At 42.7% G+C, this 18,722-nt stretch overlaps 1 protein-coding gene across 2 annotated transcripts in view; it reads right to left on the reverse strand.

Annotated features, from left to right (window-relative positions):
- The window catches only part of kcnh1b (potassium voltage-gated channel, subfamily H (eag-related), member 1b), a 47,640-nt gene that overhangs the window by 16,386 nt on the left and 12,532 nt on the right, over nt 1-18,722 (reverse strand). The window contains exons 7-9 of one of the 2 annotated variants that reach the window (XM_071504702.1): nt 12,471-12,900; nt 5,425-5,654; nt 5,057-5,309 (exon numbers count right to left, since the gene is read on the reverse strand). In XM_071504702.1, coding sequence (XP_071360803.1) covers nt 5,057-5,309; nt 5,425-5,654; nt 12,471-12,900 — 913 coding nt within the window. The remainder of the gene's footprint in view (nt 1-5,056; nt 5,310-5,424; nt 5,655-12,470; nt 12,901-18,722) is intronic. The other variant, XM_071504703.1, reaches the window with a different exon arrangement.

The following is an 18,722-nucleotide window of genomic DNA, read 5'->3' on the forward strand; positions in this document are numbered from 1 at the left end:
CTCCGTCTCATTGGTGGCCTGTCAGTGATGTCATATCCTGTCTGCTCAGGTGTCAGTCTCAGCTTGAAGCCTCATGTTTCAGATCCTCGGTGGTTTTCAGCTCTGTGTCTGAACCAGATGAAGGACTTTAGTCGTCGGACGTCTGGATCTGAAGTTATCAGAGAAACGAGCTGAGGAAATGTTCGACAGCTCAGCTCCAGCCAATCAGAGACGTCCTGTGTCACTGAAGAGCGTCGACCAATCACTGACTCTAAATGTGAAACTGTTTGATTCAGTGTTTTTACTGGTTCTGATCAGCTGCTCTGTTTGTTGAGGAGAGGAGGAGACTCTGTGGAGGATTCAGCTCCAGGTCCAAACCTCCTGAACCTCTGACACTGAAGGATCCAGACCAGGAGGAGACTACAACTCCCATGATCCCACACTGCTTCATGATGTCACCCAACACTGTCTTGACTGAGAGACTCCTAGAGGCAGAAGTTACAGACTGTGTGTAAATCTTCATATTTTTTTCAGATAAATTCTGAAAAAAAAACAAGCGACAGTTTGTCTCCATCCCTCAGTGACAGGTTCATTACGAACAGAGGAAACATTACACCAAACAAAACCTGTTTCATCTGTTCACATGTTTCCCTGACTGTTGTTGAAAGCCTGTGAATTTCTCCTTTAACTCAGCGACTGGAACGAACAGTGTGACTGTGCTGATTGGTCCGAGTGACACTGACAGAAACCATCACGGCAGATTCTCAGACAGCTGCTGACATCCAGGACTGAGTCTGAGCCAGATGACACACAAAGCTGCTTCACAGCGCTGCCTTCATCGCTGACACTAGAATGGATTTGTGAAAACAACCTGTTGAGCACGGAGGCAGATGTTTTGTGCTTCTGAAGCAGATTCAGTTTGTATGTCTTTGACCACAGTCGACACAAAGTCTCCTCGGCTCATATTCAGCCTTCAGGACTGAAGGTAAACCAAGAGAACAAGTTCTCCCAGAGTTTTAGCTTCAGAGAGAGTTTCAGCTTCTTCTTGGTTTCAGGAAATCAACATCAGTATCATCAGCTGATCGACCTTCTGGCGTTTGTTAAAGGTCCCATATCTGATCTCCATCAGAAGACATATCTGTGGTTTTAAGAACCAAAAACCATCTCAGTGTAGTTTTACATCTCCTCTCTCAGGCTTCTCTCTGGTAACAGGTTAGTCAGCCAATCAGAAGAGAGGATCTGAGCCTCTTGGTGACTGCTTTGTTGTGACATCACAAAGTTCCAGAAGTCCTGACGGCTGGTTTTAAGGCTCAGTTTCTGAATACAGGCTGTGTGCATTTCTCTGTGGACTGAGGCTTTGATACTTTCACAGTATTAATATAGAACCTAGACCTGCTTTATAATCACAAACACATGCACATCTACCTTTAGACTGTGTGGAGCTTTAAATTCAAGTTGTGTTGTCGAGTCATGGTCTGATCCTCATTAATAATATGGAGTCTCTGCACTTTGTTTGAAAAGATTTTTGTGGAGAGACAAGACGAGTTTCATCATCCACATGTTTGGTTCCTCTGTTAAATAAAACCTCTGTCGCCTCTGGTGGAGACAGATGAATGACAGAGCGCCAGGGGGTCAAAGTGATGAACACTTTCATTTATGAAGCGACTGAGAAAACACACATTCATCAGAGTGAAGAATGGATTCGATGCTGCGGCTGCAGCTGCTCTGAGAGAACATCTGTCTTAATGTGAAAAGAGGAAGTGAGGCTGGGGACAGGGGACTTTAAATAGTTTCTAATGTGATGTGAAACTACAGAGGCAGCGGTGCACGACTCAGTGTGTTTCTGAGAGATCTGCAGTGAAAATGTAAATATTTATCCAGAGAGGAACCGAAGCTGATTCAGTGGCCTGATAATACATCTCCTCTGGTAATTATCTGGAAGTAAAGGCACATATCTAAAGGACAGAAACAGGTCACTGAGGTGCAGTCAGCTCGCCTCATTTCCTCTCAGCATCTCAGTCACAGCAAAGACGACAAAAAAAAAAAAAAAAAACGGATTCGTGGACCTAAAAAAAGGCGGCAGCTGGGTCAGTGAGCAGCTACAATTACCAGCCTCCAGCTGCATTTCTGAATTAACCACATCACAAATTTCTGACAGCTACAGTATCTTATATCTGCAGAGGTGTCAACAGACCAGACGAGACGCTGATGGTCTGGTTCTCTGTTAACAAACAGCTACAAATCTCAGCTTCTGGGCAGCAGGAGTGGCCGACAAGTCCAAACAAAGGTTACAGTCCTCAACTAAATCAAGTTAATTGATTTACTTGATTTAGATCCAAACAAACACCAAACCTAAACCCTCATGGTAACAGGTCCTCAGTGTGAGAACTGATGCAGATATGTGGGATACTGTGCCAGGCTCTTGTTTTTTGATTTGAAAAGTTGGATACTGTGTGATATAAGTTCTGGTTCTGTCCTGGTCTTGAGGAGATCCAGACTCCTCCTGTGTCCATGTTTGGGGGGCCGCTCCAGAAGTGACACATCTACCTGTAGAAGGTCATGAGGTCACTGCTTTCACTCTTTCAGCTGCCTGATGCAGGGACATGCAACCTCTACCTGGCTTCTACGATTTTTATATCTCCTGGAAAATATTATTTTATTTATTATTTTATGTGATTTTACTTTTTACTGTGTAATTTTATTGCTGCAGCTCAGGTCCTTTGTTAAGCACAGTCGGTAACTTCTGCCTCTAGAGGTCTTTGAATCAAAACTATAACTATAATGTCTCCTCCTGGTCTGGATCCTTCAGTGTCAGAGGTTCAGGAGGTTTGGACCTGGAGCTGAATCCTCCACAGAGTCTCCTCCTCTCCACAACAAACAGAGCAGCTGATCAGAACCAGTAAAAACACTGAATCAAACAGTTTCACATTTAGAGTCAGTGATTGGTCGACACTCTTCAGTGAATCTAATGAAACATCCAGCAGTTGTTGAGATTGCTGGGTCTCAAACGTCCACAGATTTCTGCAAACAGGAAGTTGCACCCAGACTGCAGAATGCTGCTGGGTGTGAGGGAGAGGCTGTTGAAGAGCGGAGAGGCTGTGCGAGCGAGTGAACTGCATAATGACTCTGACAGCTGTTCGTTCAGCCGCACTCCGCCTCAGCAGCTGCCTCCGTCATCTTTCACTCTGTTTGTCTCTGAACCGGTGAACGCTCTCCCTCCATCAGTCAAAAAAAACAGCCAGGAAAAAAACACACACACCATGCATAAAATGATGTTTTGCTAATGAGAGCCCTGGAGCATAGATCCTACGCACACTGACAGAAATAGCAAACGGGCTCAGTTTTGGATGTGCTGAGGAGGCAGCGGAGCATCGTCTTGTTCTACTCGCTGTTTCTCTGTGTGTCAGGTGACTCTGTCTTTGTCTCAGAGCTCAGGTGTTTCCTCTGGAGACAGGTGGAGACGGTGTCAGCTCACAGCAGCAAAAACACACTTTAACTTCTCTGTTTTCACTTCCACTCCAGAACTCAGGGACGTTTCAGTTCTCATCCCGCCAGAGGAGCTCTTAGTGTTGACGGATGAGTCTGACCGGGACGGAGTCCAGAAGATTCTGCAGGACTGAGCTGAACTTTCTAACAGGAAACCTCAGTGTCACCATGGCTACACGTCAGTTTAAGTCACCATCACGAAGGCGTCACAAAGCTCTTGTTTCTGTTTGGAGCAGCGAGGACACATGAGACCGGCCGACTCAAGTCCTGCATCGCTTCGACAAACCCGCTGGAAACTCATGTTTATTTCTTCGACTTTAGTTTTAGATTCTATTTGTTTTCAGATTCACTGGTTAAAAACTTTAACTCTATTCATTAGAAACAGTTTTATTTCCCCTGTTAATCTGTATCATGAAAACCTGAATATATATTAAACTGTGCCAGTTTAATGAGATATTTTTATATATTCTTTTATATTCAGAACCTTATTAAATATTAAATATCTAAACAAAATAAAGTTAAATACAGACACATATATTTTTTAATTATAAAATTATATTATGACAGCAGAATGTGCAGGTGTGGGTCAGTTTAATGTCAGGAGGAGTCATGGTGCATCCTTATAGGTATTTGTGCAGCACCATTTCCAAACCGACAGAGCCGTAAAGTCTGACCGACGGCTGATCCAGCTGTGATCCAGCTGTGACGTCTCATTTATCTAAAAACATGTTTCCTGTTTCCTCTCTCCTCACATCCTTTCCTTGGATCCCTCCTCACATCTTCAGAGCGAGGGATGAACGACATGAGTGTTAGACGACTGGTGGTTGGAACTGAACCTGATTTTCAGGAGGAAAAACCACAAAGGTTTGGTTCTATAAAAATCTTCAGATCGATGGTGTTTGATTTTTCTTATTTGTTTGACTGATTTCCTGCTTTTCTGATTGTACACTTTCAAACTTCATCATGAGGTCTGAGCAGCAGGTTTGGTTTGTTTGTCCTTTTGATTTCAATGGTTGATTTCTATTCTATACTTTCTCTTTCTACATTTTTATAACATGTTTAAACTGAGTAAAAACATATAAAATAAACTTAGATAATAAACTAGAAACTGTTGTTTATATTTTATTTTGTGGTTCTGTGGTTTCAGCTCATCCTACTGCAGATAAACATTTGGATTTTAAGATTATTCCAAAGGTGTGTTAGATGAAACAATAATGAAAGTAGCTGCTCAGTTGACCTTGATGCATAAAGTATATCTGAGTATATCAGACATTAAAGTCATTAAAGCAGAAACCAAACGATACATAATCACTGGTTTCACTTCCTGATATTTCCGCGCTGTGAGGGCAGAGAGACGAACCGCGGTTTGTGCTGACACATTAAAGCTAACACTGTTTTCTGGCTGTAGACTGAGGGAAGTTACTAACGGCAACATGCACTGATGAGGAAACCAAACATGAATTAATAAATCATCAAAAAAATAAAACTGTTTCTCTATGTGAAAATTTTCAATCTAGATTTGCAGCAGAGCTTCAGCTCTTTTTAAAAACCAGGTTTCAGGGCTCAGTTCTCAGACATTTTTAAGTCTCACCTAAGATGGCCACCACCTCGTCGTCCTGGATGACCTCTAGTGACCCCGACACCACGAAGCACAGGCTGTCCACGCTCTCTCCGGCGTGGTAGATGAGGTCGCCCGGCGCGCTGTGGACGGTCTGGAACTCCATGGCGAGGGCCCGCAGGCAGCCGTCGCTGGCCAGACGAAACGCCGGGTGTTCCTTAAACACCTTCCTGTTGAGGTGGACACAGATGTCCGCCCGCATGTCCTTCGGACAAATCTGCAGCACCTGCGGACACGATCAGGTCACACTGTTACACCAGCACATGTTCACATGGTTGCACATGGTTGAAATATTAACACTGCAGCTTATAATTATATTCTAGATCCCAAGGAAACTCCACCTGAGACGGCGAGCAGGACGGAGCTGTTACCTTGTCGGTGTCAATGCCTCTGGACATGGACCAGGTGGACACGATGTAGTCCATCACCCGCTCACTGAGGCCTTTGGGGACCTGGTAGAGTTTGAGGAAGTCCCTGACGCTGTTGAGCATCTCATGGTAGCGGTTGGTGTTGGCGTACATCTGCTGGAAGATGGTGGTGACGTTACCGAAGATGGTGGCGTACAGCAGCGCTGCAGACAGGAAGGATCACCACAGGTTTGATGAAGTATAAACACTGCAGGAGTTCTACATCCAAATTCATCCAGAATACAAGCAGTATGGGTAAAACCTAGAAGCCGTTCCCAGGTGAATAATCTCTTTCCACTGCAGATACCGACTCAACCTTTCTCGCCTTTTTTGGTTTTCAGTTGGCCAGAAGCTGTGGATAGTACCTGGTACTTTTTTTTGTCATCACCTCCACCAAGGATGGATGTACCTCCATCTTTCATGTGTCATCTCTGTAATTACGACGCTACATTGAGGGGGAAGTGTCTGCAGTGGAAAAAGAAGAACCTAGAGCTGAGTTGGTACAATGCATTGGAAAAAACACCATATTATCAAAAAGATGCTGCAGCGCTCTGACATTTAAGCCAAAGAAAAGTTTGATAGTTTTTAATCTGAGGATTTTTACTTTCAGCAGTTTGATAAACAGGGGCCCTGATGTGTCTCTGTGTCTATCGACAGATTAACTGTTCACGTCACTTCTGAGCCTCAGCTCAGCTCATCAGTACAAACTGCTGCAGTGCCTCCCTGACTCAGCCCCCTCCCTCACAGCCTGTCAGCAGTATGGCCCCGGGGTCACCGGATCAATAACGACCCTGTCCAGCAGCAGCAGCAGAAACCTGCTGTCATCCAGCCTGACCGCACTGACAGCAGCTCAGAGGAGCTGTGGAGCTGACTGGAGGTGTTACTCAGGACTCACAGTGACCTTCACAAAGGTCACGGTCCAACCTCAGCGCAGCCGAGCTAACGCTGAAACAGCAACAGCAGGTCCTGAACCAGAGCCAGGTCTGGAGCTTCGCTGCTGAGAGGCTGCACACAGCGGAGGAGGTGTTTGGTATTTTGATCTTGCTGGACACATGATGGGAAACCTTTCAGAGGCTCTCAGTTACATTCATTTACTCACAGACATTCAAATTCAATACGGATCCTCCTCATGTTAGACCTCAGTGAAGCTGAGTGTACAAGGTCCTACCTGAAATCCATCTTCGGCCACAAGTATCAGGTATAAAGGGAGGGTGGGGTTATAATATAGTTATACTCTTGCATTTCATGTTTCAGTTGTTTTGGGTTTTTTTAGTAATATATAATTAAATTATTGTATTTTCTGTTTCAGGTAGAAGCCACAGTTTTATTTGTCACATGCTCAGGTTAAGAACGGAGGTTACATTTTTATTATTTATTATTTGATACTGAAATCTAGTAAAGTGTTAACTATCAACTGTCTTGTGATATTAAGTTACATGTGTCACCGTGCAGTCATTGGGATGCAGATCAGGGGATTGATCATGTATCAGATGTAATTAGAGCTTGATCAATCAGTTGATCGATTGAGGTTATTCATTATTCATTGAAGTTAATTATTAAGCCAAACATGTCCGGTGTCAGATGCTTGGAGGCGTCACTTTGGACTGAGAAAGAGAAACTTAACTTTATACTCTGACCAGACTGAGTCACGGAGCAGCTGCTGAACAGTGGAGCACAGATAAAGAGCTGGTGGAGACCAAACACAGAGCTAAAAGAGCAGGAACACTGGACTGAGACTCATCAGGTGACACAGACTCCACAAAACATGGATCCTCGTGCTGCTCTGCGGATGCTGGACGTGGAAATAAGCAGCTGTTTGCTAAGTTACTGCATCTTTAAATATTAGATTAGGCTGCTGGTGTGTGTGTTAGTCTTAATGTAAAGAGAGAAAGCACGGGTGGTTTACTGTCAGTGGGACGATGCAGCGTTGGACCCAGACCAGAAGGACCTGAGGAGACTTTGTAAAACTACAACTAAACTAGTCTAACTTTGATTCACTGCAGAAAATAACCTCCTGCGATGACAATAAATCTCCTGGTGTCTTCACAGAGGGGGCGAGCACGAGTTTGGTCCAGTCTGAGCCAGAGCGCTGAGAGACGAAGGATGTTCCTGAAAGAAAGTGGACCAGCTATTTCTGTCCCTCCTCTCAGATCCCAGCCTCATGTCACAGTATGAGCATTACAACACTCACACTCGCTATGTTAATGACCCCAACTCTCATCCTGGATCCAGGATGCTGGCTGTCATAGCAACCGCTTTCCATCAGCCGACAGGAGGGGGTCAGTCAACCCTCAGCTACCTTCAGGGTTCCTCATGAATCTAAATAGGAAACCAAAAGGTTTTATTCAGCCTGCACTGCAGCCCCAATACAGTCCAAGTACAGTTTCTGTACAGGAGCCCCAGAGGGACAAACTGTCAGAACAGGACGAATGAGCTTGACGCTCACCAACAGGAAGTGAAACTGGGTTAGAAGTTAACTTTCTGGACACTCTGTGGCCTCTTGAACTAACTTCAGGAGCATTTCACCGCTGATAAACAATCTGAGCGATGAATCTTACATTTTCTGTCATTTACAAGTAGATGTTGGGATTTAAAGTCAGAGGTGCTGTCTGAGAGTGTCAATGTGATCCAGACTAACAGACTGTAAATTCTGACGTGACACGAGACGACAGCAGCTTCCGATGAAGGAGACAAATTGTCAACATTAAAGCTCTTCATCCTTCAGCTCAGTGAGGAAAAGCTTTTACCTGCAGACGTCTCCTCTGCTCTGGAAAACCTCCACCAACTCACTGTCAGCCTTGACTGCTTGAAACTGCTCACGTAGACCTGCTTTTACTGTACTTGAGAGCAATTTGGATTTCAAAAGATTAAACCACCAGTATGTAAATAATGTTTTAAATGTTTTAAAATGAAATGATCTTTAAAAACATTATAAATATCTAAAAACTCCTTTTAGTCTATTTCATATTAAGGCCTATCACTGTTAGAAACCAATGACAGTAACTTTTTTGTTGTCACTGCCGGATGAAGCTGATTCTGAACCTAGAAACTGATTCTAACGTCTTCACCAGCCACTGTTCGTTTCACACTGAAGTCCACAGTTACTACATCTCATTGTCTGTGGTGTTTAAATATTACTGTGCAGGATCAGTGCAGCCCCCTCCCCCAGCTTTCAGGCTGAACCGGGCGTCCTGCTGAGCAGCTGGATGTGTGCAGACTGTAGCAGACAGCAGGGAGGACACGAGTCCAGCTGATCTGACAGTGCGCTTAATATTTCAGTGAGGAACTCCACCACACCAGACCGCAGCGTGTCAGAACTCATCACATCGCAGAGGAGCGGCTGCTAACAGAGAGGCCGGCCGTCGGTCTGTGTGGATCGGAGGAGACAGGCTGATCTAAGTCTGTAAAACGCTGACAAGCTTCACCGGATTCAAACTACAGAGAGCGGCTCGTCCACAAACACGGTGACCTTCAGCTCTCCTGCTGTTCATCCTGAACATGTGGACCAGGAGAGACCAGGAGAGTCCAGGAGAGTCCAGAACAGGCAGCAGCAGGTAACAGTGAAGGTCAAAGTAAACAACACAGTGGGAAAGAAGAACAGAAAAGTCGCAGCTGACTGTGTCATTTTCTGCATTAACACTAAACTGTCTACACACAAACTTCCCTAAATTACCTCTTTATAAGCTCCTCCCCTGAACAGCAACTGTCCAATCACAGCTTAGCAGCTGTCAACAGTTACTACAGGTGTGTCTGTGTTTGTCTATTTGTGGACAGAGGGATTTAATACAGGAACGTTTCTTTGTCTTTTTAAGTCCTGGACTCCTTTTATTTTGAAAACCTCGATGATACTGCATATGACACTGATGTGATGTAAAAATCTGTGGTACCATTTTATTACATTGTTATTATAATAATGGCTTTATTTCTGTATTTTTATGTCTTATTTTTGGTAAATCTACACTGAGTCATTTCATATATTTAACTTTCAGTCTGATCTGACGTAACACAAACGCAGTTTGTTCACACTGTGTTAAAACTGTTCATGACACTAGAGAACGGAGGCGCTGAGAAGGCAAATGATTTAAAAAAAAATAAAATAAAATTCCCAAATAGGCAAGTGAACTTTTCTGGGAAGAATTTTTTTTTAAATTTAGAAAAACAAGAGTAATTTTCACAAATAGAAAAAAAAACTTATGTACCTTGTGTTCAGAGTGTATGAAGATATTAAAAATCACCTAGAAGGAAACCTGAATGCTTTAAGTCTGAAAAAAAAATTGCTGAAATAAATAAATCAATCAATAAATTTCACAAAAAAATTAAATTGCCTCACACGGCTTGTTTTCAGATGAAAAAAAAAAAGTCTTTTTAATTCACTTGTTTAATCTGGTTCTCACACTGGACGAGTTGTGTTTGTGTAACCGTGTGAAAATGACACGACATCCCTCAAACTCACGGCTGCAGACGGAGCAGAGGAAACAGAGGATCAATCACACAGAGGAGGAGGAGGAGGGTTCAGACGACAAACAGTAGAAACCACTGAAACAAAAGACTGCAGCCTCCGACTGACTGACAGCTCTTTAAATACAGGAGGACAAACACCGAGAACAAATACAGCTGAGTCACGTTTCCTGATGCTTTTGAAGGTTTGTTTACATCAGTGATATTTGTAGACACCGGTGTAAAACTGGTGCATCTTCAGTTAGGATCTATGAGTGCAGCAGCTTGTCGGTGGTTCAGTCATCACAGACTCACACTGTGCAGCAAAACTTCAAACACACAACTTTATTTTAAAGTCTAGTTTACGCACCAACGTTCTTTTCCAATGGGATAATTGAGAGGAAACAAAAGGGGGAACCTGGGTGTTAAAATGTTGTAATGTTTTACCTCCATCTGGTTATTGTTAACTTCACACGGTGAGAAAACGGCCGACTGTTCCTTTAAATGAATTTCAGCAGCCGCGGAGCTGAGGTGTGTGTGGGAGGAAGCAGAGGAGTCGTTTTTGATAACAAAGTTCTCCAGCATCAGACAATCGATGTCTGTTTCACAGACAGTGATTGATGTCATCATGAGATTTAAAATTACTCAACAGACGCTGCTGAAAAAATAAAACTAAATTACCTCTTGACCGGATGAAGGTCACTGTGATGGAAAAACGGCCCTGTCTCTCTGTTTCCTCTCTGTCTGTGTCTAAGACATTTTTATGAAGGTAACAACTGCATATAAATGGAAATGTTCTGCAGTCAGACTGGATGTTTCAGGGAGAAGCTCTGAAGATTTTCAGTATCTGGTCAAACTTAAATTGACTCTGAAATAATCTGAACTGGAACATTAACGAGCTGTCAGAAAGAAAAAGATGTCGCATCTGTGTGTGTGTGTGTGTGTGTGTGTGTGTGTGTGTGTGTGTTCTATACCAATTTGTACCAATCAATCAACTATTTTGTAAATAACACTATTAAAGAAAAGGATGATGATGTTGTTTTGTATTAATGTGTCTATGGCTGAATGATGAACTGTATGTACTGGGACTGGGCTGGAGGACAAAGAAACAACAGAAGAGAAGATTACAGATCAAATATTTCATTTTTCCCACATTTCAATGGTTCCTAATCTGCAAAGTGTGAAATCCTCACTGTGAGCTTCATCTGAGCTCTGAATATGAGTCAGACCACTGAGTCAACCATCAATAAATTATTGACAGACCTGTCTGACTCTCCTCTGTTCTGTACAGAGGCATTGTGGGATGTTTTGTTCATTTTGCCGGGAAAAGACACATGGAGGACAAAGTCCCGCCGTCTGGAGGTCTGACAGGGTCATTTTATACCGACTCAGACTGAAACGTGCCGAGTTCACATGTTCATACTGACTAAGTTTCAACTATGAGAATGACAATTACTGTAAATTACATTCAAAACAACTTGTGCATTATTTATGAATAATTTAAAGCTCCATCCAGTCTAAAGGTAGACGTCCATGTGTTTGTGATTATAAAGCAGGTCTAGGTTCTATATTAATACTGTGAAAGTATCAAAGCCTCAGTCCACAGAGAAATGCACACAGCCTGTATTCAGAAACTGAGCCTTAAAACCAGCCGTCAGGACTTCTGCAACTTTGTGATGTCACAACAAAGCAGTCACCACCCTCAGCCACGCCCCAAGCCCCACCCACCTGGACCCACCATCCAACCTTGCAGGATTTGGAGTGTTTATCTGGTTTATATGGTTTTTGGTTCTTAAAACCACAAATATATCTTCTGATGGAGATCAACACTTCAGATAAAACACAGAAGAAGAGAAAATATAGGACCTTTAAATCACATTTAGTTTCACTGACACAGACAGATGACAGGTGGATATATGAGTGGAAGAAGTGAGTCACTGATCGTAGCAGGACGTGTGTTACAGCTTTTAGCAACAGATCAAATTACTCTAATGTAAAAGCGTAGCTGCACCTTCATGGAGCTCGTCTAAGTCTTTCTCTCGTGTGTAGAGGGTTGATTACAGATTTTGATTTTGCACATTCTCAAAAATTGAACTAACTTTAATGTGCTGCTAATGTTTTCTCAACAAGTTTCTACAGGTGCTCTGTCCTGTGGTCTTACAGAGATTTCTACAGGCTGTTAAAATCCTCTTGTGACCATTTTGGGGAAAGTTCCAGAAACGACACATCCACCTACAGAAAGTCAGAAGATCAGTGTTTTCAGTGCTGTGTCTGCCTGATGCCTTCGAGACGGAGGGAAGCTGCTGATCTGAAAACTTTTACCGAGCTGCTTTCCAACATCACTGGACAAAACCTTCACATGGGGCATGAATAAACTTTTACTTATTTATGTATTTATTTCCTTTTTAAAGTTTGTGTTCTATCTTCTCCTCTTTTTAACTTTATCTCTGCTGACACGTGTTTCCTTCTGTTATCTGGATTTATGCTGTTAATATTGTACAAATTAAACTAAAATCTTCCAGATTTAATGACGAGTGACTTACAGCCGATCATCATCATGGCCACGGCGAAGATCTTCTCCCCGTCTGTGTTCGGTGCAATGTTTCCAAAGCCGATGCTGGTCAGACTGGTCATGGTGAAGTATAACGAGGTGATGTAGACCGAGTCTTTGCTGGGGCCGCCCTCCCAGCGGCCCGAGCCCGAGGTGTTGAATCTGTAGGGCGTCCCCACCGTCTCTCCCAGCAGGTACAGCCAGCTGTCCATCCGCACCGTGTTGGTGTCCTCGTCGATCACCTCGTAGTCTCCGATGCTGTACCAGATGCAGGCCAGCCAATGGGCTGCCAGGCCGAACACACACACCAGTAAGACCAGCACAGCGGCACCGTACTCAATGTAGTGGTCCAGCTTCCTGGCAACCCGACCCAAACGCAGCAGACGGACCACTTTGAGAGAGCTGAAGAGACTGCTGATCCCCTGGAGAGGAAGAGGAGGGAAGAGATGAAGAAAGGAGGAGAGAACGAGTCCTACAGGAACTGCACCTGAACTTGTATCTGTCGTCCTCCACCTGCTCTGAGAGACAAGTTTCAGGAGTTAAAATTCAACACGAGTTGGTACCAAACCCAGTACCGGGTACAGGCGGGAGGAGGGGGTGGGTGGGGGTGCTCACACTGACAAGAACTTTTTGAACTTTTTATAATGAAGAACAATGAAGAGTCAGTTTCCAACACATGTAAAAATGATGTCTGCCCCTCTGTCGCCCTTTCAAGCACTTACATTCTATCCTTCCTAGTTTGTAAAAAACAGTGGAAAAGCAAAACAGAGACGACCACCTTTCCCCCAAGCTCTCAAAAGGTTCAGGTCAAGAGTCACTGAGTTTCTGGAGAACAGCTATATGGGTCCTGTCAAACCTAATTCCTGGGTTCAGTTCAGTTGTTTGGTTTGGTGTGAAAGCTGTCAATCAAAACTCTGATGTCAACCAAGCACCTGGACCAAGACCCACATAAAAACCAGAGTCTTGGTTTTGAATCATTGGAAGCAAAAACGAACAATTGCTTAATTTTCTGATAGTAAATATGTTTTGATTTTAGCATGAATTCAAAAGTTAAATCAGAGATGTAAAGAGTTTGTGTCTGTGAAGTTTAGGTTTTCCTGAGTGAATTTAAAAAGTTGTTAGTATGTCAAACTGCTACAATTCAACCTGCTCACAACTCACAACCCCAGAGAATTTAATCTAAACACATCAGGTTCAGTAAAATGCAGCATGACCTGCTGTAAGTCATCAGGGTTTGATTTTCCTCTGCAGCTCCTGGCGATGCAGGATGATGTCACCAAAACACTCAGTCGATCAATGGCCGACCAGTCAGTCATGTGACTTGTTGAATGTTTGCGGCTCTTGGTTTGTTTATAAAAGTTCAGTGTGAACAGGAACAAGAGCAGAACTTCAAGACAAGGTGGGTCCTTGTTTTCCTGGTCTGGACCAAATGGACCAAAGTACAGGTGTAAAAAAGGCCTAAAATCAGTCAACTGAACCCAAGGTGATGATATTTTTAACTCACTTCACTGTGTTGTGATGTGACATACAACAAAACCCATGTTTAAGATTGTATTACAGGCCCTTTTAGATTGGGGGCTATTTGCTGTGTGCAAGAGTGGAAACTTTTATGGATGCTTTTATTTTGTAAACGCTTTTATTGATTGAAAATGCTGCACTGAGCTGCAAACACACCGAACGTTTTACTCTCGTCCTTTTCAAGGAAACTTCTCAGTCTGTGTAAAGTGCTGCTGTTTTTTTAAATCTCATTTCATGTCAAAACTGTTCATCATGATCACTGAGCATCATTTGTTCATCCTGACATGAACCACCATGGTCTCGTCATGGTCAGCTGCACTGCTGGAGGCTCAGTTCATTGATTCATTGATTCATTGATTGACTCCTCCTAGCAGGTCATTGGGTTGATTTATTGATGGGGAGGAGACCTGATCAGTCTGAAGGTGTTTCATGTTCTGTGAGTCACATTTGTAGTTTTTATGTTTCCCAAATCCACTATGTCATTTGAAGCCACTGGTTTAAAGACCCTCCAATGAAAATCAAGTGTTTCACCTCGTTAACATGATGAGTGAAATAATCATGACTGAGTGTTTCCACCTTGAACCAATGACAGTCTCATAACAACAGATTCAGACAGTCAGGGATTCATACGTCATAGAACCTAAGGAACCAATCCTGTGAACCTGTGGGGACGGGGGCGGGGCTAAATACACCTGAATTCAGACTGGATTTATTTCTCTAGGAAAGCTGTTGTGATTTCAACGTTACCTGTGCTGCTCAGTGATTTCCATCCCTTCAAAAATGTGTATGTGGGCTAATCTGATGGATGTAAACATAATAACACCATCATACAGATCTATTTGGGACCAATACGACAACAGCGAAGATTGAAACCAACATTTAACCGTTAAAAGCTCATATGTGATGTTGTAATGTCAGCCACAGGCAGGTACTGCTGTTCAGTGACATTAAGCACTGTTAAAAGTGGCTGAATTGGTTGAAGATTTTTATTTTTATTAAGAGGTTTATTCTGGGTGGACATCAGAGATAACGACACCCCGGGGACGGACGAGTCACACTGAATGATACTGACATGTGTTTCATGTGTGTGTGTTCAGATCTTATGGTTCAGCTTTGTCCTTCTGAACATCCACATCCTGTGATTTCCAATAAGAGGCATTAAAACTAAATAACACAGACTTAAAGACAGGACACAGTGATGTCATAAAAGACGATACAAAGAGATCAGGTCATTGAGAGAGTCTACAGCCATGCTAACAGCATGCTAACAACAATGACAATGCTAACATGCTGATGTTTAGCAGGTATAATGTTTACCACGTTCAAAATGTCACTACACTACATGTTGAGACAGATGTTTCAGTCTGCACCAAAGTGGTGGACTGACTTTGCTAAACTTAAATCTGCTTCTAGCACAGCTAAAAAAAGTTATTATTTCATATGATTATGTGTGATTATCTGAAAATAAAGAATTACCTCCTGCCAATCACAATAACATGACATTTATTAAATAAAATACAGAGTATAACTCATATTATGTAATAGTCATAACTGATTCTTGACTGAGGTCAGTGCTTTTATTTTTCCCGAACTCTTAAATCCTCCTCTCCACTTTCCATCAGTGCTTTTAAAGTCAGGATACACAGAGTCTGTATGCAAGATGCATCAACACGTATGAAACATGTATGAGACATGTATGAGACATGTATGACACACGCAGACACACATCCTCTCCATCCTCTGTCACGTTACTGCAGCCTCTCCTCAGACCACTCAGCCGCCTCTCCAGCTCCTCTCATCAACAACACTGTTTCCTCACTGGGGAAACACCCAGAATGCACTGCTCCTCCATTAGCAGAGACACTAAGTGTCGACTCCGTGACTGAGGCGAGAATGAAAAGGTTGATTTCACTCTCATGGGCTGAAGTGAGGGGTTAAATCCCCCAGCACTTCATCTCCCTTCACTCAACAACTTTGTTTTTCTCTTCTCTACGGAAGCCCAAACAGGACTTTTTGTTTTCCTGAGATTACACAATGATTATCTAACAATCGTGACACAACAAGCTTTGTTTTCCTTTGATTCATGACAAAAATAATTACTGTGTGATGATTCAGTTTTTCTGCTGCATATGTGCTGTGTTTAAATAAGTTTTAAGCGAATCCCACTAATTGCAGACAGAATCATCTTCATCATAATTCAGTACACACACATACCTCAGATCAATAACAGAAAAGAAATGCATACTTGATTATTTATTACTACATTATTTACCAATACATTTAATATAAATGAATATATCGCTTATCCATACAGGGATATTGAGACAAACAACCAGTCACACTCACGTTCACACCTACAGGGCAATTTAGCGGTGCCCATTATGTGTGCATGTCTTTGGACTGTGGGAGGAAGCCAGAGTACCCGAAAGGAACCCACGCAGACTCAGGGAGAACATGCAAAGTTCACACAGAAAGGCCCCAGAGGTTCGAACTGTGCTAACCACTGCACCACTGTACCGGCCTAAACAAATATATAGATATATAAAATGTATATAACACCGTGATAAAGTAGTATAGTGTATATATACGTAAGATTTATTACCATTTTATGATATTTATATCAAATATATATTACTTTTAATTTAAAATGAATGTGTAGCTGATAAATCTGCAGCTACTGTGTGATGCAATCATGACAACACAGAGCAGAATCTCCAAACAACGTTTCCTCCAACGAACCTCCATCACAAAGAATTCACGCTGTCTATTATATATATTTCATAGCCAATAGTCTCTATGAAAGCATTCAACAGTGAAGTCTTATAATCCACAGTAAAAGCAGGAACACACTGTGACGTTCCACAGTTGGTGGCAGTGATGCAACACAACAGTGTTTGCCAACTGCTATAAAAATCAAGAAGGAGAAGAAGAAAAGAAGACTGCTTAACGAGAGCAGGAGAACAGGACCAGGACCACTGTTCCAATGAAGAATCAGAGAAACGTGGGTAACACAACACCTCTCCTCGAAACAAGAATCCTCTTTGTCATCTGGAACGTGCTCAGTCAGGGCGCTCGCTATGGGTTCAGGGAAACTATGTGTTCAGGACTTCAGACTTTGATTTCTCCTAAAGATAATTTTACAAACTGAATCAGACCTTGTCACTATCACTGACTCCCCAACCTTTACTTAGTTTTATTCATTGTGTGTTATTTGAGTGTGTGATTTAGGTGAACTGACCCTTTACTTTCATGCAGACATGAGGGCAGAACACTTCAGACTGTGTGCTGCTCTTCATGTTGATGAGCTGTGTGTCAGATTCAGGATCACGTCGGCCATCTTTAAACAGATCTGTGACAGACTCCCGCTCTGAGCTCGTCTTACAGCAGCTTAAGATAAAGTGGATCATTCTGTTCAAAGAGGATTCCCCCTCCGCCTTTTCTACTATCGGCTCTCAATAAAACACTTGAGTGACGTGCCAGGCTGTAGAGAATGATCCGTTTTCTCTGATTTAAAAGATATTCTTGTTGCTAAACTGGAGGCTTCACATTTTTCACATGTCAGCAGTTCTGTGGTGCTCAGCCGTGACCTTTCTCTCTGCCTCCGTAGGAAGTAATTACACACTGTGAAGTGACTGGCTGAATGTAAAACAGTCCACTCCATCATCTTGATTAGACTCCACATCCTGCAGTCACACTGCATCATCTGCAATTTCATGCCTCAGCTGGACGGACTGTGGGTCACATATGACTGAACCACACTGTGACCACTGTACATCGAGGATTACTCTACTCTTACTTCACAAAGCACAATACTCTCCATGACTTTCCCTCCTCTCAGGCAGCTGTTGGTTTAAAGCTCCACACAGTCTAAAGGTTTTTAAAGCTCCATCCAGTCTAAAGGTAGATGTCCATGTGTTTGTGATTATAAAGCAGGTCTAGGTTCTATATTAATACTGTGAAAGTATCAAAGCCTCAGTCCACAGAGAAATGCACACAGCCTGTATTCAGAAACTGAGCCTTAAAACCAGCCGTCAGGACTTCTGGAACTTTGTGATGTCACAACAAAGCAGGCCAAAGCCCCGCCCAGCCTGAGAGAGGAAATGTAAAACTACACTGAGATGGTTTTTGGTTCTGAAAACCACAAATATGTCTTCTGGGGGAGATCAACGCTTCAGATAAACCATAGAAGAAGAGTAAAATATGGGAACTTTAAAATTCGGACCCTCGCTGCAGTGAGATCATCGATCACAGTCAACATTTTAGGGCAGATTTACTGAGCCAGAAAACAAAAAATGCTGCGTGTTTGTACATCTGCAAATATACTTTTCTTATTTTAATGACGCACTGCTGCAAATAACTGAGACCTTACAACATATCCAGCACAAAACAAAGGGAGCTACTTCAGCTGAAATATTGACCGAAGGAAGCAATAAATGTGTTTTAGTGCCACAGTCTGACTCCACTCTACTTGTTGTCAGCCCAATGAAAAGGTCAGTGAATGAATAAAAAAAACAAAACAAATATCAGTTTAACATGAGCTATAAGCCTGAAGAACATTCTCAGACTTTCCTCTGCTGCTACAGTAGAGCTCCTTCCTCCATCCTGTATATTTTGTATTTGATAAATGTGTCTACATCACATCTTCTCGGCCTCCCACTGCACTGGAATATTGTTCATTTCAATATATGCACATCCTCCTATCTGGTTAAACACTGTATTTTATCTT

This window comes from Trachinotus anak, unplaced genomic scaffold (genome assembly GCF_046630095.1).
Source record: "Trachinotus anak isolate AG129_WGS33_773 ecotype Australia unplaced genomic scaffold, CSIRO_AGI_Tana_v1 ptg000019l, whole genome shotgun sequence".
NCBI lineage: Eukaryota > Metazoa > Chordata > Actinopteri > Carangiformes > Carangidae > Trachinotus > Trachinotus anak.